Source organism: Vanellus vanellus, assembly GCF_965231255.1.
Source record: "Vanellus vanellus genome assembly, contig: HAP1_SCAFFOLD_39, whole genome shotgun sequence".
Lineage (NCBI taxonomy): Eukaryota > Metazoa > Chordata > Aves > Charadriiformes > Charadriidae > Vanellus > Vanellus vanellus.
Genome location: NW_028126929.1, coordinates 451392 through 471435, shown reverse-complemented (window position 1 = coordinate 471435; position 20044 = coordinate 451392). Strand labels below are relative to the sequence as shown.

The following is a 20044-nucleotide window of genomic DNA, read 5'->3' as shown; positions in this document are numbered from 1 at the left end:
AATGGGCGTGAGGCGTGGGGGGGCGGCGTGCCGTGTCCCCGTGGCCATAGTGACCGGTCAGGCCTGGCAGCGCTGCGTGCCAGAGAAGGAGCAGCGGCCGCTCTGGGCTCAGCCCGCACCGCTTGCCCCAGCCCCTGTTTGGACCCTTCCCCGCGCCGCCGCGGGCCCCAGCCCGGCACAGGGGCCGCCACAGCCTCTGCCGCAGGAGGCGCTGTCGTGGAGCAGGCACTGCCCGCCTCTGGCAATGTCCTGCATCCACTACAAGTTCGCCTCCAGGCTGCGGCATGACAGGGTCATCTTCCAGGGCCAAGACATCTCCCTGAGGGACCTCAGGCGCCAGATCATGGGCCGCGAGAAGCTGAAGGCGGCCCACTGCGACCTGAGGATCAGCAACGCCCAGACGGAAGAAGGTGCGTGGGGGGGCGGGCGCGGGGAAATGTGGGAGGATACCTTCTGGTAACACACTTGCCAGATTTCTTTGAAAGCTGGTGGAGAAATGTGAAAGTGATACATAACAACAGATGCATAGTCTGAAGCAAAGAAGTTGTTTGGGTGACTTCCTTTTGTTTTGTGGCTGTTGCAGAAACTGCTCACCAGCAACATTTTGGACCCAGAGTGTCTCTGTGAGTTATAATCTATGCAGACCCTTGAAAGCCATCTTGCACAGGAGTGTTCTCCGTATCTGAATTCTACTCTGGAATTTCTTTTTAATATAACTTCTTTTCTACACCAAAGACATTGTCATTCAGATGCTACTGAGCATCATTTCATCATTCATTTCTAACCTGATTTGTTTTGGCCAATTCTGCCCCAGTTGTGAAAGCAAGCTCAAAATCCCCCCAAAATTTCTGGGGTCCACATGCTAGCACTGCCAGCTTTGTTTCTGTTTAAAGGTAACAGAAACAGAAACTGAGCAGTTTGGTCAGTTTGGTTGTTGATGCACCAAGAAATAGAGCGAGATGGCGGGCTCTCTTCTGTGTTCTGTCAGTCTTGAGCACCGGCAGCGTTAGGTGAATGGTTTTTAGGTAACAGCTATGAAAGGCGTGGCACAGAGTTTCCATGCTTTAGCCAAGGGCGTGTTTTGCTGCAGGGCAAGCGTGTCAGACCTTAGTATCTGCTTTATGCAGGGGAGACTGCTGTGGTTTGTATTTCTCAAAAGATCTTTTGGGTTTGTAGCCTCAAGCGAAGCAAAAGCAGCTCAAGCTAGATCCGGAAAGGGCCTCATGCCTTAGCAGACTCTCTTGTTGTGACCTTTGAGATAACTTTGCTGTGGGCATTCAAACTATATTTAAGAAAAAGATGATTTTGCTGCTTGTGTTTGATTATGAAACCTGAAGATCTCTTGGAACGTGGCGTTAGAGTGTTGAGATGGTAACAGCGCAATGTTACATATAAAGTTTTGCTTTCATATCTCTAAAAGGATTCTCTGAAGTGCGATGTAACTACGTAGTAACAGACCTTCTCACAAATTGACTGATATTTTTTCTGCATTCATGATGTTTTCAGAGTACACAGACGACAATGCCCTGATTCCTAAGAATTCGTCAGTAATTGTCAGAAGAGTCCCCGCTGGAGGAGTTAAAGCAGTATGTAAAAACACAATCTCACACTTTTTTCTACACACTGCACTTAATCGTAAACAATGGAGCCTTGTAGTAATTTTCCAAACGTTAACTTGACCTATTTTCCAGTAAAATGTAGTATATGTTGCAAATGCAATGTATTTGATTCAGCCTAGTAGAAAGTGAGGAATGCCATCCTTTGCACAGTTCTCATGTGAATATTGGTATTTGTGCCTAGCCAGGCATTGTATTTCACAGTGACTGTGCCGGACTATTTCCTGTATGACTTTGTGTTGTTCAGATAGTGTAGGACCGTTTTTAGATCATGCAGGTTCAAGGCTTGCAGAGGTGAACTCGGTGCCATGTTCTACATCTGTCTGTCTGGAGCTAGGAATGCGTAGGTTTGTATGGGTTGTTGGATGCTTTTTGTTTGTAAAAGTCATACTATCCTGTAAAGAGCAGCTCCCGGTTTGGGGAGATAGAAGGGGAGTACCTTATCAGCCTCAGCGTACTGGAGCAGTATCATTCATCTCCAAGGCACAAAGAAGCCCTTCACATGCTGTTTAGCGTTTTTCATGCGTCTTGTTATTGTTGCATTGGAAACTACCACAATTTTTACAGAAGAGTCTAATTGGCTGCAAGTTATGGACATTTCAGGAGGCTTTGCCACAGCCAAACCAGAAGCATTTCTGTAACACAGACAATTGCATGGCTATTTCTGAATTTCTAGTCGTTAGAGGTACAGATCCATTCTCTGAATGCTGCACAACTTCGTAAATTGTGCTCTGCATATACAGCGGACAACACAAACTCATGGGTTTGAACGCAGACTCTGTAAATGCTGTAAATGTACCTCCTTGTTTATCGGAATATACCAACGTGTCTGTGTGGCGTATTCGCAGGCGTGACCTTCTGAAACTGTTGTAACACCATGTCTCGCTACACAACTGCTTGCGTTTTTTGCTCAACAATGCGTAACTTTGCCTGGCAAAGTGTTGGTGATGGCACCTTGTGAAAAGGCGTAGTGCGAGTCCATAAAAATAGGAGTTACAGAGAGGAGAGAAGGCAGCGCCTAGTGCAGAGGAGCTAGTTCTTCCTTCTGAAAATAAAGGCGGGAGTTCATTTCCAAGAAAGAGCTGTCTCTTCCCCTGGTAACTTCTTCCCTCTCTCACTGCAGTGAGAGACACATTTCACAATGTGTACATTTGGGGGGAAAAAAGGAAAGGTTTGGAAGGCAGCCACCAAAAGGCATTGGTCTGTATTAGTGCTGTCCCTTATCGTGTCCTTGGTTCGGGAAACTCATGTGAAGTTTTACTCTGAAATGTGAAAAACTCTGTACACGTTTAAGCTTTTGAGAAAATGTCGGTATTCCAGAGAAATCCAGGAATGTGACAGAAAGCAGCTCAAAACTGTTACTTTCTCTGACCTCTTTAGTGCAGACTGGCTTAGCCTGGAGGCAAGGTGCTAACAGTCTTCGGGTCTGTTATTGCTGCGTATTGACTGCCGTATTTGCATTTGGGTCTATCCCGAGTAATGTTTTGTGGGGTTTGGATGAGTTTTCTAAACCGTTTGGATTCCGACAAATTAGTCAAGCATTGGTAAAGGTTCCTCTAAATGTTCATGGAAATTATTTCATAGCTGTCGATCTGGATTATGTTACTGTTGAAAAAATCCTGCCTATGAAACAAGCAATTAATAAAATTGTGAAACTAGTTTGTTTCTTTTGTGAATGAGCGCATGTAAAACCAAAACCAAGAAGGGGTTGATGTGAATGATGGGTACTTGAAGGTCCAAGTCATTGACAGCCACTCCCTTGGACCCTGCTTGTACCTGGACTAGTGTATAATAAAAATGTTTTAAGAAATCCTGCTTAACCCAATCAGCTGGCTTCCATCATTGGAAGATGTAGCTCTGCATAAGGTTTTTAATACCATTTGCCTGTTAGATGGACAGAGCCAACTGGAAAAAAACTGCAGGTTTTGCTTACCTTGGTTACATCACCTAATACGAAGAAGTTAGACTGGGGGGGAGAACATGCAGGTTGGACAGCCTCGAGCACATGATTGTCAAATTTCTACTGCAAAGAATCTTTTGTGATGCCGAGGGATTCTGAGAAGCGTGATTCCTTTTCAGGCTTCTGTGTCTGAAGCTGAAGTTCAGCAAGCAGAAACAACATCCCCGACCCCTGAGTGTCCTTTTAATGCTGCAAAATGTAAAGAATGAGAGTTGCATGCATCTTTCCCCATTAAATGCACGGTGGATAGCTTCTCCTTCCAGCAGGCCAGAGCTTAAAAATCCGTTTGAAAATACTGGATAGTATAATTTTTTCTACACGTAGCTTCAGTCCACTTGGGAGAAAATTGGATTGGTTACAGCAGTCTTTCTGTGAGGTACAAACAGAGCCGGAGGTCCCGAGTGCCCGAGAATGCTCTCTGCAAGTGGGTGAACGGGCACATAAACATCACACGATGGCATAAGGACTCCCCAGAACATCTTCGGGACGACTGTATTTGATCGAAGCAGCTGTTTTCACGCAACCTCAGCTAGCGTTGTGCTGCTCTTTACAGGATGGGGTGAGCGGTGCTGTCTTGGGCTGTGTGGGCTTAAACATGTTTCTAAGGTGTGTGTGTCAAATCCTTCCCTGTTACACAGACTGACAATCTGGCCGGTGCTTCTGAAGAGGATATAACGAAAGCTACGATGGTCCAGACGTGCCGTGAATACGATCCAATGAAGTAAGTGTTGATAATGTCACGTCTCTTCTTTGAAGATTATGGAAAAGTTGTAGAGGTGTTTGTTTGAACAAGAGAGACACATGCATACCTTTTTCTTCTTTTCCCCCCAAAATTTTAGTTACGGGAAGAAACCCTTGGCTCCACCTCCACCATCGTATATTTGCTTTCGTTGCGGAATACCTGGCCACTATAGGAAGCACTGCCCAACCAATGCGGTAAGATTTCGGGGGACCGCTGGTGTTACTTAGCGTTTAATGTTCTACCTTGGCAGTTAGGTAACGAACACGCGAACACTCGTATTAAGAAGTGTTTCTCTTGGGGTGAAATACAGAGGCTATATGGCAATGTTGCAAACCCCTTCAAACTTCAAGGGAAACCTGCAATTAAAATTGTAAAATGTTCTTTTTTCTAGGTCATAAGCATTAAATACGTCCCTAGGTCTTTCTCTGTGAACTTTCATGCATATTTTTATATATTTCAATACTACTGAAAATTTTTCGAGTTTTAGTGCTTTTTAATGGCAGTTCACAGTTTTTAGTATTCCATAGTAAAACAAGGCGTTTCTGTCGCTCCCGCCTATTGAATATGTGCGTGTTTTAGTGACACATGTCTCTGGCTGAGTATTCGTGCCCTGTAACGTTACTCGCTGGATGTATATGCAGCCTTCCTCTCTAGAGACGGTGAAGGGAAGTAAGACGAGCTCTCCCTCTGAATTGCACCTCGGAGGAGGAGCGGGTCTGTGTCTCTTCTCGGGGTGGGTGGTGAGCCAAGCAATATGTAACCCTTACGGAACCTGGAGTGAAGCAAAAGAATGTCGCTTGAGCGCAAATCGCTGCTCAAGTCTTTGCAGCATCCTGGTTGTATTAGTTTGGGACAATAAGAGAAACCCTTAGGCTAGGTAAAAGGAGAAGATTAAGGGCTTTTGCTGCTTAAAATCACCGTTGAAATATCATTTTAAGTGTGGGTCTTCAGATGAGAGATGTCTGCATTTCTTTTCTTAACAGGACAAAAATTTCAAGCCTCTTCCCAGAATTAAAAAGAGCTCAGGAATTCCAAGGAGTTTCATGATGGAGGTGGAGGATCCCAATACGAAGGGTGCCATGCTGACAAACACCGGGCAATACGCAATACCAATCATTAATGCGTACGTATGGAATGAACTGGACTGAGCACAAAGAGAAGGAGAGAAACCATGGGCAAATGCCCGAGTGGCACTGCAACCGAGTTGGCCAGCGTCTGTAGTGATGGGGGAGGAAGCACTGTCGCTGTATCGTAACCTTCTAAACTGTGATACTCGCTCGTATTAAAACGGGGTGGTCCTACGGTTCCTGCCCCGGGAACTTGGTTAGACTTGCGATGTGCTGAGAATCCGGCTTTCTGCCAAACATTTCCGTAGTATTTACAGTGGAGTCGTTCTCTTGGAAAGGTCATTTGGCTTCTGATTGATGTTTCAAAGGCTTCTTGAAAAGTTTAACAAATACGTCTTGGACTGAGATTTCCTCCCCCCAACACCCCCCCACCACTCCCGACTTCTATCCAATGCCATGTGGGAAACTGACTGAGGTTTACCTGTTGCTATCAACTAAGAAAATACTACTGTGTGCTGACAGCAGTGGCTGTTTGAAAATGCACTTGGTAGCATTCCGTTCTTCTGTCACGCATCTCCTTCTGTAGAAGCTGTACCATAGAGCTCTTCCATGTGTAAACTGTAATGACTCGGAGACAAAGTTGATCCTGAGCCCGCAATTTACCGTCTGGCAAAGGAGAGGTGGGATTCAGGTCACTTGATTCATAGCTGTCAAAAAATGATGTTGATCCAATGAATGGGAGAGTTCTGCAGAGGGAAAATTGGTTCCCCCTCCCTCTGCTAGCGCTGTGGCTATTGCAAAGCAGTTTAAACTGTATGCCCACCTCTCCGAAGGCTAACGCAGAGTGAGAATTCCATCTGTTTGCTTCCTCTGATAACATGCAAAGCTTGGAACAGTTTTCCTTTACCCAGCTTTAACGTTTTGCTTTTTCCTTCCCCACCCCGCCCTCCAGGGAAGCTTATGCTCGAGGAAAGAAGGAGAAGCCTCCCTTTTTACCAGAGGAGCCGTCCTCCTCCTCTTGCTCCTCCTCCTCAGAAGACCCTATTCCAGAGGAGTTGTTGTGTCTCCTTTGTAATGAGATCATGACTGATGCCGCTGTTATTCCCTGCTGTGGAAACAGTTACTGTGACGAATGTACGTGTTATTCCCGTCTTTGTTCATTCCAAACATCACATCTGATTTTCTGAAAGCAGAAATAGGAGCTGAGGAAATTACTTTGTCACCTGTTCTATTTCATACTTAAGTATCCCCTGAATAGGGAAGGACGCTTCTCGTAAAAGGGAAAAAAAAGGCAGAAAGCTTTATTTTCCTTTTTAGGTATCTAGTTAAATCCTCTTTACATGCGGAAGGACGAGTACGAGAAGAGTGCATAACTGCACCGGGGATTACAGTATTAGATATCGAACGCGTTTAGTTTTTTCACAGCCCTCTCTCTCACACAAAATTACGCAGCCAACTCTGGTGACTTACTGTGGTCTGCAGCAAACGGGTCGTTGGGCATGTAATCCACATTCTTCCGCACAGGACAGTCGGTTAAACCCTTCAGAACTCAAACCTATTAATGTTTTGTTGAGGTGTGTTTTATCCATGAACCTTGAGGCTGGTGACTTCTCACTGTCCTAGACAGTGGAAAACAGACCAGTCGGAACATCAAGACACAGACACCTTCAAGTGTTACACTAGTGAAATACCAAAACTGTTTTGACACTGTTGAACATCTATAGCTTCATGCTCTCAGTTCAAGACCATCTTCACCCATCAAACATATAATTTTTTTTTAAACTTGATGAGAATCCCCGAAACTGCTTTACTTTGGCTAAACCTCCTTTGATGACTCTAACGATACACAGGTATTAGAACGGCATTACTGGACTCGGAGGAACACACATGCCCAGCGTGTCATCAGGCAGACGTTTCCCCTGATGCTTTAGTTGCCAACCACTTCCTACGCAAGGTAACATGATGACTTCTGCGTAAACTGTTTGTAAGAAGAGGGTCTTAGTAAAAAGCTGAAAGGGAAGACAATAATAATTTACATCTCCTTAAGCAAGGCTAGACTGAATAGGGCTACGTGTACTTCTCAAACACATTATCTCTCGTCACAGAAGCGTACACCTCTTCAGAGACAATCAGGCCAATTCAGGTCCCACTTTTGTTTTCAAATTCAGTGTTAACACTGAAGTACTTTAAGTTCAGATCCTCTGAGTTACGCGTCATTAACATCAGCGTTTGATGCCGCGTGCTCGTACACGGGTATGTTGATTCATTTTAGGATTGGTAGCACTTGCAGGAACAGACAAGTAATGTTACTCTGGGGAGGCTTTTGTTTGTACATCTGCTGAAGTTTCATATTCCCTTTCTGTAACTGTTTTTCTGCCTCCAGGCTGTGAACAACTTCAGCAACGGGATTGGCTACACAAAAAGGCTCCCTGAGCGGATTCAGCAGCAGCAGCAGCAGCAGCCGCCAGCGCCACCACCTCCACCACCGCTCATGCCTGTTACACCTCCTGGACCTTTTTGGTAGGCAATCTGTAGATCAACATGAATATAAGAGACACCAAAATGCTGGAGTGGGATTCTTCTTCTTGAGCTTCTCTGCTAGCGATTTATAGATATCATTAGTGAGAGTTCCACATAAGTGTGGAAGCTCTCTTTTTCATTTTTACTTTGAACGAGGACACTTTGGTAAGTTGGAAGGGTGCCTCCTGCACGAATTTTCTCCAAAGCATTTCCCGTTTGGTTCCCTTATCAGTCGCTCAGTACAGGTTTACCCTGAGAGAGGAACGTTTTTTCCCCAGGAGCCCTTTGATTGTAAGTGGCTAGCAATTCCTAACGAAGCCATTCAGTTATGTCAAACCTTCCTGGGTGCATTAATTTCTCTTTAGTACTGGGGGAATAATATTTTCATGGAAAGTGTGAAAGTACAATCCTAGGAAAAATTGTTAGTCATGTAGTCAGTGACAAATAGAGATTGGATAATAAACATTGCAACACTGTACATTTGAGGAATTTACAAACCTAACAGTCTAAGTGTGCAACCCAGTGCAGTCACATGAAACTACAGGAAAAATCGGGATGATCCCTTAGGGCTTATACCCTTTTGACTTTACGCCTTGAATGCAAACAGCCACTCTGCCCAGCAGACGCTCAGGCTCAGCCGTACCGTTGAACACAAAGGGTCACAGAATCACAGAATTTTCAGAGTTGGAAAGGACCTCTAGAGATCATCTAGTCCAACTCCCCTGCCAAAGCAGGATTGCCCAGAGCACATCACTCAGGACTGCATCCAGGCGGGTCTTGAAAAGCTCCAGAGAAGGGGACTCCACAACCTCCCTGGGCAGCCTGTTCCAGTGCTCTGTCACCCTCACCGTAAAGAAGTTTTTCCGTGTATTGGAACGGAACTTCCTGTGTACTAACTTGTGCCCGTTACCCCTCGTCCTGTCACTTGGAACCATTGAAAAGAGCCTGGCTCCATCCTCCTTCAACCCACCCTTTAGATACTTGTATGCCATAATAAGGTCTCCCCTCAGCCTTCTCTTCTCCAGGCTAAAGAGTGCCAGCTCTCTCAGCCTTTCCTCATAAGGCAGATGCTCCAAGCCCTTAATCATCTTAGTTGCCCTAACAATTGTCACAATTCAAAAGAACCTCTCGGGCATCCTCTGAAGTAGCACTTCACTACTTTCACGTAGCACTCCAAAACACGCTTTGAATTATAGAAATTTGTTCTGTTTTGTTTTGTTTTTGTTGTAGTGGTGCCACTAGTGTTCTTCCTCCTGCTGCTCTGGTGACGGCACATCTGCTGTCGGTGTCACAGAGGTGCCCCCAAGGACAATCACTACCCACAACTGGTAAGTACCTGCACCTTCCGAACGTCTTTAAACAAATTACCTGCAGATCAACTGAATGGCATTTTTATTCTTTTTCCTCTCCCCACTTCAGAAGGTCACCCAGTGAGAGCCAGTACACCTCGCTCAGCAGGTGGCAGACCGGGCTGCCAACTGTAAGTATTCTACCGAAATTCCGTATGTTCCTACTTGTAACCTGTTAAGTGAGGCCATAAGGTGTCACACACACAGCAGCTGATTTATAATGAAAAAAGCATGCACGGATAGTTGTGGAGAATACAAGTGGTAATTGATTTTTCAACGGCTTAATATCAATTGGCTTTAACAGAGGGGATCTGTGCATGCAGTAAAATTACTTCAAATAAAACTCCAGTGCAGGACTGCAAAGAGGACTCTGAAAATGGAGTGCTTTTTGAGGAAACCATAATTACACATGAAAACTAAACCTAAGGACAGGATCAGATGGAAAGTCACCCTTTTGATTACTGCTGAGTAGAGCTGAAGAAATTGATTTCCCAATTAGGCAGTGGGACCCGAGCCCCAACATTGCCAGCATCACCACCGGTCTCTGTGCCCGTGCCTCCTCCTCCACATAACGCAAGAAACACTTGTGAAGACATATCTCAGGGTAGCTGATGTTTCTATCCCCCAAAATCCCTTGGGCAGGAGTCTGAATCGCTCTCTATTAGTAATGCTGCCAGTATCTTTGCTCGAGAAACGGCATTGAGTCATAGTACTAGAGGCTGAGTTTAGAGATGCCTTTAGATAGGACGTTTCCTTCAATGCCGTCACTGTCCTTGGTGTGAGCGATTATGTGCTAAAGTTTGCTAGGACAGCTGGCTAGAAGTGTTGGTTAAATAGTCCTGCGCGTAGGATTGCAGTACAAGTATTTTGCCACCTGTACAAATTGCCAAATATTTAGTGAAGCTCAATAGCCTAAGCTGGCATTTTAAACTTGCGGTTGACTGTCTTCAGGCTGAATCGTGTTTTCTTGATGTTTGATAATGCGCTGTACACATTAAGATTTCTCCTTTTGCCTCTTACTGCAACCAAAAGGGTTTGCACTGCACGTCGTTGCCCAGTAGTGAAACATGTGCGTTGACATACGAGTAGAGGCCAGTGCACAGCACCTTAAATCAATCAACAGCTATGGTAGCTCGTGTGCTAGAAGTGAGTGGAAACAGACCCTTCCCGTATGCTTTTACACTAACAAAGCAGCAGCTGTTCTGTCTTGGAAGCAGAAACATTTACATGCCATCAAGTTCTTCAATTTGCAGTAGCGCTGTCAGCAGCTGAAAGAAGTTTGCACAGAAGCATATGGAGAGGAAGAAAACCCAAAGCAAACCAAACCTGGGAGGGAAAAGAATACTTTCATTTATTGCTTTTGTGTTGTGTTTTTTTAAAGGTCCAAGTCTCCCTCTAGTGCTTCATTTTACTCCAGTTCGTATACATACTCCACGTCAAGACAAGGAGATATGCAGAACAAACACCGGAAGAGAAGAAGAGAGGATGAGAAGGAAGGATTTCGCAAGGCTGAGGTGTTAGAAGGTGCGAGAAAAGCAAGAGAGCCAGTTACAGCAGACTCTCCCTTCAAGAAACGAAGAAGCACTTAGGATCTGTTTCAGATGGATTTTCCTGAAAGCGTTTTGCTTTAGTATTACTATGTTTTAGTATTTGGCTTAGTGTATTTTGTTTAGCGTTGCTGTGTATTTGGTTTAGTATTACTATGTATTTGTATTTGGTTTAGTATTACTATGTCAGTAACTGCAAGGATCCCTACTTGGTCTTTGTGCTCAGTCTTCAGTTTCACCGAGCTGTTGCGTTTTAGGAAACCAACGTAATGTAAATGTAGCACTCCAGCAGTGACATTACCCTTTCCCTCCTACTTTCTGCCCCTTTACTTTATGTCACTTTCTGTTTAGGCTTCTGTTTGAAATGGCGGTTAATACATTGACTGTCGATTCTGGATTTTGTGGTTGGGTTTTTTTTTTTTTTTCAGTGGGGTTTGTTTTGTTGGGTATTTTTTCAATTCTTCTGCAGTATTACCCTAGGGTTGTATACAAGTTGTGGAATGATTACTAAAAATGGTCAACAATACAGCATTGTTCACGCACTAAGGAAAGGTATAAACTCAAAAGGCTTCTAGGGTAAAATGCAGCCGCAGCTCGTAGGTGAAGAATCCACTACATCTGTGATTGCCTGTCCCATATTGCTTACAAAGCAACGCGGGGAGTGGAGGGGGCTGGAGACTCCAAGGCCAAACCCTGTGATAATCCGGAAAGCATGGGAGCGAGATGGTACCACGGAAGGAGAACAGTGTGAAGGATGGAGCAGAGTGGAGACACTGCGGCTAAAACTTTGGGATAAACTGGGAACCTGGGGACCAAAAGGAGCCCTCGAAGGTCTTATGGAACTGATAAACGGCCCACTTGTTACCCTGAGCCAACAATCTGTCATTGTTTTGATGAAATGCTGTCCTTTAGTGAACTTTGCTCATTAGAGTGTCATTATAATACCAAAACACACCTCCATCCCAAAAGCTCCCCGCCTCCAAGGTGCGACCACTCCTCCTTGAGTCTGCGCCCTGAATTTTTCGTCAACTATACCTTTAAATGCGAGGCGAGAAAATTTTACACCTATCAGAATGAAAGGATTTATGACTAGAGTCACTCAAACTCCACCTTGAAGACAAAAAATAGTATAAAACTCGCCCAAAAAGGGGGGGATGTGAGTGAAGACACCATCGTGGACTTCCGGGACCGGTCGACGGGCTGAGCCTCTCTTCCCCCGCAATAAGGACGCTTGTGGGTAAGATTCGAACACTTGGCTATACCAAGTGCTTCCCGCGGAAACTTAGAAATCTCTGTACAGAGTGGTTTTATACCTCAGCGCTTTTGTAAGCGAGCTCTATTGCTAGCATCTTTCGTATTCGCACGTGCTTTGCAGACAGTCACTATCACCGGCAATCCAAAAGAACTTGTGTAGCTGTTGTTTAAATAAACTGTACTGTGTAGGCAGCTCGTCGTTTGGGTTTCTCATTGAACGCGACCGAAGCGTGGCCGTGTTAGTTCATGAGTGCCTGAAGAACCACAAAAGGAGAGAGGCTGTGCCTGCCATGAGAGAACATAGGCCTGTTTTTCCACAGAACTAGGCACAAAATATTCTGAGAAGAAGGAAGCTTGAATCTTCTGGTAAGGCTCGCAATGGCAATAAAGAGAAGTTCTCTTCTTCCAGGTCTGGGTGTTCCTCTCCAAAGGCACATTTTCAGGAACTCTGTCGTTCTCAATACAGTAATGTTGCGTGTGCTTTCCTAAACCTGGAGAGAAGGACCGATTAACTGAAGTGAGGTTGCAATCTACACACATCTTCTGCGTGTAACTCTTTTTTCCCCGGAGTCAGCTGAAACTATTCCCTTGAATTCTCCCACTGCATTAGTACTGCGTCCAGCTCTGGAACCCCCAACACTGGAAAGACCTGGACCTGTTGGAGCGGGTCCAGAGGAGGTCCCAAGGATGATCAGAGGGCTGGAGCACCTCTCCTATGAGGACAGGCTGAAAGAGTTGGGGTTGTTCAGCCGGGAGGAGAGAAGGCTCTGGGGAGACCTTATAGCAGCCTTCCAATATCTGAAGGGCACCTACAAGAAAGCTGGGGAGGGACTTTTTACGATGGCACGTAGTCATAGGGCAAGGGGTAATGTCTTCATGCTGGAAGAGGGTAGATTTAGATTAACTATTAGGAAGAAATGTTTCACTCTGAGGGTGGTAAGACACTGGAAGAGGTTGCCCAGAGAAGCTGTGGAAGCTCCATCCTGGAGGTGTTCAAGGCCAGGCCGGATGGGGCTTTGAGCAACTTGGTCTAGTGGGAGGTGTCCCTGCCCAGGGCAGGGGGATTGGAAGGAGACAGTCTTTAAAGTTCCTTCCAAGCTATGATTCCTCTATGATTCCTTCCTCTATGATTCTATGATGATGAGGAAGGAGAGAGACCACAGGGAGGACGGGTACGGGGAGTGAGACATACAGGCAGAAAGAGAAAAAGCAGGAGCGGGAAGAGGCCAGAGAGACTGTTAACAAGAGAGGGATGCAGAGCGGGACAAAGAGGCAGAGAATGAGAAAACAGCAGTGTGCTTCAGGACAGAGAGAGAGGAAGAGAAAAAGAGGAAAACGGAGCAGGACAGAGGAAGAGCGAGAACAACAAAGGGACAGGCAGCATGTCAGAGAAAGAGAGGGGCTGGAGACTAGAGCAGGGGCAGGGAGCAGGATACAAGAATCGCCAGATTAAGAGAGGTACAGGGAAGCAAAAGAGGGAACCAGCGAGGGAAAGGCTGGGGGAGCACAGGCACAGGGAGGGATCCAGATGCAGCACAGGGGCGACACAGCCCCAAGGGCACAGGACTCAAGGCAGTTCCTGCTCTCGGTGCTGCCGGCAGAATTTGACAGTTCAGGCGCTTCTGTCTCTGTCTCTCTCAGATCATACATCACTGGCGCTGGGGCCAGGGCAGTTGAGGGGGCTCTGGGAGTCGGGGTGCGTGCTGCCTGTGCCCGGGGGGGTCTCTCTCCATCCTCCCGGGTCCATCCCGGGGCTGCCCCTACCAGGCCTGGCTCATGCTGACTGGTACCCCATGGCTGCGGGCGGTTTGGGGCTCCCCCGCCACCCTCGGGTGGCCACAGCCCTCCCCTCAGCCCAGCGGCAGCTGGAGCAGGGACTGCGCCTCCCGAGACCGCCAGGGCAGCCCGGCAGCGGCCTGTGGGCCCATGAGAGCTGCCAGCGTGCCCCGGGCAGGAACATGGCTGCCGGGCAGCCCCGTGCCCCGGGACTACAGCTCCCAGCATGCCCCGGGGCGCGCCTGCTCCCAGCATGCCCCGCGGCACCCCTTCCTGCCCTCGGGCCTCCTCCACCCCCCGCAGCCACCCCGGCCTCCTCCTCGGGGCTGCCCCGGCCCAGGGCCAGGCCCCGGAGCCCCGGCGGGGCCGGCAGGAGGAGCGGAACCTCCTGGGAAAAGGAACCCGTCGTACCAGGGTGGGCACAGTCGAAAACCAAACCCCTTCAACAGCCGCACACACCGGCACTCGCTTCTGTTGCACACACCCCACTGCCTGCCTGCAGGAAGAGGCAGCCGCCTCGTTCTTGAGCGCTCCCCAGGAGCGGCACCACCGTGTAGCTCAAAAGCCCATAGTGCCTGCAAAAACTTAATCACAGGCTAATTCTGGGCACCTTTTCCTCTTTTTAGGCCCTCTGGTTAAAGACTCATCTGTTGAGACGTGGCTCAGGACCACGCCAGGACCAGCAGAACTGCTTTCTGCATCCCGTGGTGGTGACAGGCAGAGCGACAGGTTAGTGGGACCAGGTACGCGTGCTGAGTGTCAGGGTCACCCTCGCCTGTTTTTTCCCAGCGAAGCCCCAACCGGTGCCGGTCCCGCGCTGCAGCCGCGGGGCCGAGGCTTAAGGAGCCGGGCATTCCTGCGGGTGCTGCACCCTACAGGGCCCCACCACCACCACTGGCTGCCCTGGTCTTCCTCATGTTGTCTCCAGCTCTGCTTTCTGCCAGCAGCAGGGGCACCGCAGAACGGCTTGTCTGCTCCCCAAAGCTGTCCTGACCCTTGTCTGCAGTTCATATGTGGTGTCCACAACACACCGGTGATTTGGGGGCGGCAGGTCTCTCTTGCGGCACCCTGGGAACGGGGCCAAGCAAACCCCATCCCTCCCTTTCGATCTTTGTCCAAAGGGAGATTAAGCAGAGATGTACCTAGTGCTGGAGAGCGTCCTGCAGGGATGCGGGTTATGGACTGGTAGGGTTGCAGTTTGCTCGGGTTACGGGGTGGCAAGGGCTATGCTATGCCAGAGTTGAAGCGAGTTAGGACTAAAGTGTGTTATTGTTATGGACAGAATCTGGGTTTGTTGGTCCTGGGTTCCTGGGGTTAGGTTGTTTTTACCTTATCTTGTGTTCTGTGTGGTCTTTTTTTTTGGGGGGGGGATCCTTTTTTTAGCTTGTTTGTCTGTTTAGGGTTTGGATTTTTGTATAATTTGTCCCATGTTTCTTCTGGTTGATTTTTTGCTGCTCTGTTCAATTGGGTTGTGTTTTCTTTCTTGAAGCCATCATTTCTGGCCTGCTGCAGGTCTAGTGCAGGTCAGGCAGTGTCAATTCTGGTGCGGTCCGACTCCTTTCTGGCGAGTCGGTAGGTAGGTAGGTGTGGAGGACTTGGGGTTCATGGAGAATGACTGCCAGACGACTAACGGGCACTTCTGGGGCGGGGTGAGAGGACTTCTGGCTTGTAAGCAACATCCGCCAGAGGACTAAGTGTCCTTCTGAATGCCAAATTCATGGTCATTTCTCCTGTTTTGAGGAAGAGCCCTGTGAAGACACCAGCCACACGGAAGGACAAGGGTTTCTCCAAGGCTAGGTGGCTCTTTGTTTCTTTGCTTTGGAGCAAAGAGGCTACTATCATTATGTTTGGTGACATTTTGTAAAGTCCTGGCCTGAGTATGGCGTGACTTGAAACATTGCTGAACAAATGGTGGAGGTTTCTCTGTGTGTTCCAGATGCTTTGGGTTTGAACGTCTGCTCGTGGTGGTGCCATCACGCAGTCCTTAGCTCCTGATTTCTAAGCCTCTAAGATTTCTAGCCAGGAGTGAGATGTCCAGAAAGGGCTGTGCTTGTACCCTGCTGTCAGCCTTCAGACTAGAGAAATGTCTGGTAGCCGTGTATGCTTAGCGGTAGTGTAAGTCAAACGGATCTTAAGTGGGCCCCCTTTAGAGTAGAGAAGAGAACGTGAGAACCACTTCAGTAAGTGGGTCTCTTGAGGGTGAAAGTAGCTGCTTTAACTTTTTGGGGTTGTTTGTGCATTCTTTGGCAATATCTACTCTAAAGTCTACTTCAGCAAAAGAAGAAGAAATCACTTCCAATTTCTGTGTCTGACTACAAGAACTCAGCTGATCATAGAGAGAAGTGATAGGAAGAGCCGTTTGTTGTCGTTCTTGACTACCACATCTGACGTGTTGTGCTTTCCCTGTGCCTCGGGTGTTGTTTTGTGCTGGCCCTGGTCTGATGTGCCAGGTCTGCATCCCTGTTGGTTGCCAGATGCAAGGCAAAGGGCTTATCCTCATTTAAAACTATTTGTCTCATTTCAGAAACTGTGTCCGTTGACGTAGAAATGCAACTCTTCCTAATGTCTTTGTGCACTAGTAGAGAAGCAGCGGGGGTTTTTGAGGGCAGTGCCTGTGAAAGAACCTTTAGGAGATCCTGTCCCTTGACTCAGATGGGGCAGTGAAGAGTTTGAGAAAGTCACAGGTGTTTTGGTGTGCAGTTTTTGTTGCGTAGGAGAGCTGTGAGGCTGGGAGGAAAGACTGTGGGGAGGAGGGAATGTGCTTAGTTACACATCAAAGGCAGATAAAATCAGTATCTAAGTAAGGGTCAGCGTAAGTATTCAGAATTTTGGCTGTTTAACTGTTGACCTGAACTTGTACCAAAACGGATTTGCTGGCACTTCTCTTCTAGTCCATCCGTGGGTACAGGAAAGAAGGCAGCAGACGTACACACGAGCTAAACCCCCTTTTTATTTCTGGCCATAAAGGTGCCTCTCAGCTGGGAGCCTGAGAAGGACCCCCTGTTACAATTCTTCGTTCCTTATGCGCCATCTTAATGCTACTCACATATTGATGGTTACAGTTTGAAAAACCTACTGCTTTGGCCAGGAGGTTGCCTTCTACCATTGACTTTTGAGTATTTGTTCACGTGCCCCCCTGTGCAAGCACACTTAATGCATATTTATGAGCTGAGTTGGCACTGTTTTGTTGGAAATTTGCCACTTTCAGCTCGTTTCCATCTGGTTTCTTTTAACAATAGACTCACTTAGATGGGCAAGGTCACAGTCAGTCAAGTTCTCTTGCACATATCTTTGGAGCTTTTTCTTATTGTTGCGTCAAAAGGAATGTAGTTTCAATCTTTGTCTGTCAGAGTCCCAGGACTTTCCCTGATTTATCTGTCAGAGTCTCAGCAAAGGACTTTCACTGAGTCAGATTCACAACAATCCAAGTGAGTTATTTTATTGAGAGTGACCAAACAGATTCAAGATTGCCGTGTATAAATTCACCGACTACAATAGTGCTACTAATTAAGGTTAGTATTGCTAGCAAAAGTAATAATAATAATAGTACCATGGCCCGCGGGTGCCATTCACCCGAGGGTGAAAGGCACAGCGCTTACCCAGAAAGGCGTCCCTGCCTGGGCTGGAGGAAGAGAACGCAACTGGTCTGTCAGGTATCGAGGTTCTTCTCTCCCGATTGAACCGTCCCATCTTTTTATCCCCAAACTGACGAGGTTTCCTTCCCCCAGGTGGCGTGTAGTATGATTTGGGTGGAGAGACGAGTGCTATAGTCATGAATGTTTAGCATGATCTCTATAATCTTCATTAGCATATGCAGGGATGTCAGCTTTGATATGCATTTCACAGGTGATGAGGCAGAGGTCAGTGATCGGGCATGACAGCCTTTTGAAGAAACAGAGAAGTACACGGGTTCCTGTTATCTGGTTGTCTTAGCTGATGAAAGGCAGGGCCGTCCTGCCTACACAGGGCTCCCTCCTTATCTGCATCCCGTTACAGCCAGGGCAGTCTCTGCTCCCCCGAGTCATCAAGGCCAGGCTTAATTGATCTTTGAGCACTGAGACTTCACCTCATTATCCAAGTTGCACACTGACGTACCGCAGTCGGCTGGTCAGCTTTTTCCCCAGGGCTAGTTCAAAGCCTATGCAGCAAGACGCAGCTGCTGCCTGGCAGTTTCTTCCTATCCCACAGGATTTCAGTCTTTCCATGGGAGAGGGGGAGGGCCAAATCTCTTGTATCACAGCTTGGCTTGATCTTGGAAGGCAAAGTAAAGAGCACGTGGTGGTGACAGGCACTTCTGTCCTGTGAGCTGTGCAAATCAGTCAATCTCTGTTGACAGTCTTTCATAAACAGGGATTCTGAGAAGTGGAAGTTGTTTCTCCCCTCCTGTGGGAGAACGCACTGGGGCTTTGTTGTCAGAGAAGCAAGCGGTGAGCGCTGCTGGCTAGGTGCAGCTCGCTTGGCAGATGCTTGTGCTCGTCTCTGGGCCCCCAGGTCTGAGGCGTGCCTTTGCCCACCACCCAAGCTGTGCTACCGGCTCTTGGGAGATGGGGGTACCGAGGACAGAAGTTCCAGTCAACCAATCAGGGAGGATTTCTTCCTGGTTCTTGCACTTCCAGGTTTTCAAAAAAGCCAGCAAAGAAGTTTTCCGAGGAGACGTGACCAAGGTAGGTGAAGGGTTGAGCTCTGATTACTGTCTGTGTGGATTGTGTCTGTCCTCAGTCAGGCACGCAGGCACTTTCCGATGAGAAATGGGACGGTTCCAGGCAGAAGTGAGCAATCAGGATCCAAAGTCTGCTTTGTTGAAGGCAATCGAGGGGAAATGTGTGGTTGGAGACTTCTTGGTCGCTTACCCTTTGATTTCAGAGCTGTCGTCTTCTCGGAATCTTGCAGTGCTCTTACTGAAGTCTCAAAATTACAGGGATAAAGCAGATCATCCTCACCCATCCTGATCATCTTCCTCCACCTTCTGTTCCTACTGCTCTTTGTTGCGGTCCTTTTACCCTTCTTCTCCTCCTTCTGTCTTTCCTCCTGTTTGTCACTGCCGTAGTCGTCCATATCCCCTTCCTCTTCCTCCCCCTTCCTCTCACTCCTCCTCCGCAGCTTCATCCTCTACACTCCTCCTCCACAGCTTCATCCTTCTTCTCCTGTTAGTCATCCTGATTTTCCTGTACATCCTCTTGCTCATCCTCTTCTTGATTCTCCTCCTCCTTCTTTTCCTCTTCCTCCCGCACCTCCTCCAGCACTTCCTCTTTGTTTTGTTCCTCTTCATCCGGTATGACATCCTGTATGACTTCCTCTCTTCTTTCTCTTCATCTTCCTCCTCTTCATATTCCCATGCCTCTTCACTCTCCTCTTCTTTTTCCTTCCTCCTTCTCCTCCTCCTGCCCTTCTACCTCCTCCTCTTCATCCCACTCTTCTCCCTCTTTTTTCTCTTTTTCGTGTTTGTCCTCCTCTTCTTATGTGTCTTGTTCCTCTGTCTTCTATTCCTCCTCCTGCTCACCCTTCTTCTCTTCCTACTTTTCCTCCTGCTCCTAGTCCTGTGTTCCTATTCCTCGTGTTCATCTACAGCAGGTTGCACAGGATGGCGTCCAGGCGCGTTTTGAACGTCTCCAGTGAAGGAGACTCCACCGCCTCTCTGGGCTCTCGATTTCCACGTGCCCTTTTCACGTGTCACCGTGAGAACCACCACGGGCTGCCAGTGGGGGGGTTTAAAGTGTTTGTGGGTTGCAGAGAGCAGGAGAATGAGCGCATTCCACATGCCATCTGGTGGGTACCTGCCCGTTCTTAATGTGTTGTTAATTAAGTGCTGTTAGTTTGTGGTCTGTAGGGCAGGTGGAAGACACAGGCGACTGTGAGGTTCACACCTTTCCTGTACAATTTTAGTTGTGGTATCAAGGTAGGAAACCTCTTCACCGCCAGAGGGGACGGTGCCATTTGTCATTGCCTCCATCAACGAGGCCGTAAATGGAGGAGAAGAGGGGAAGAGTGCTGCTTGATTTTCTAGAGGCTGCTGGGTGTGCTGCTGCGCTTCCCTGCTCTGTGACGGGGCATATAAAAGCACAGCGCGATAAAAGCAGTAAAGCGGCTTCTGGGCCAGCCCTGGGGGCAATTCTCGGTCTTGGAGGGTAACTTTCAGACTGGGGAGAGGGGTATTTTCATGAAGATTCTGCAACTGGCCCATGCCGTCCGAGGAGAGAGGCCAGGACACAAAGT

The 20044-nt window shown here is 47.7% G+C and overlaps 1 protein-coding gene across 1 annotated transcript in view; it reads right to left on the bottom strand.

Moving 5' to 3' along the window:
* Positions 1-18937, bottom strand: part of LOC309685608 (T-cell activation Rho GTPase-activating protein-like) — a gene marked incomplete at both ends in the record, with an annotated part of 75350 nt that extends 56413 nt beyond the window's left edge. The window contains one exon of the mRNA XM_082501346.1: positions 18832-18937. Coding sequence (XP_082357472.1) covers positions 18832-18937 — 106 coding nt within the window. The remainder of the gene's footprint in view (positions 1-18831) is intronic.
* Between the last annotated feature and the right edge of the window lie 1107 nt (positions 18938-20044).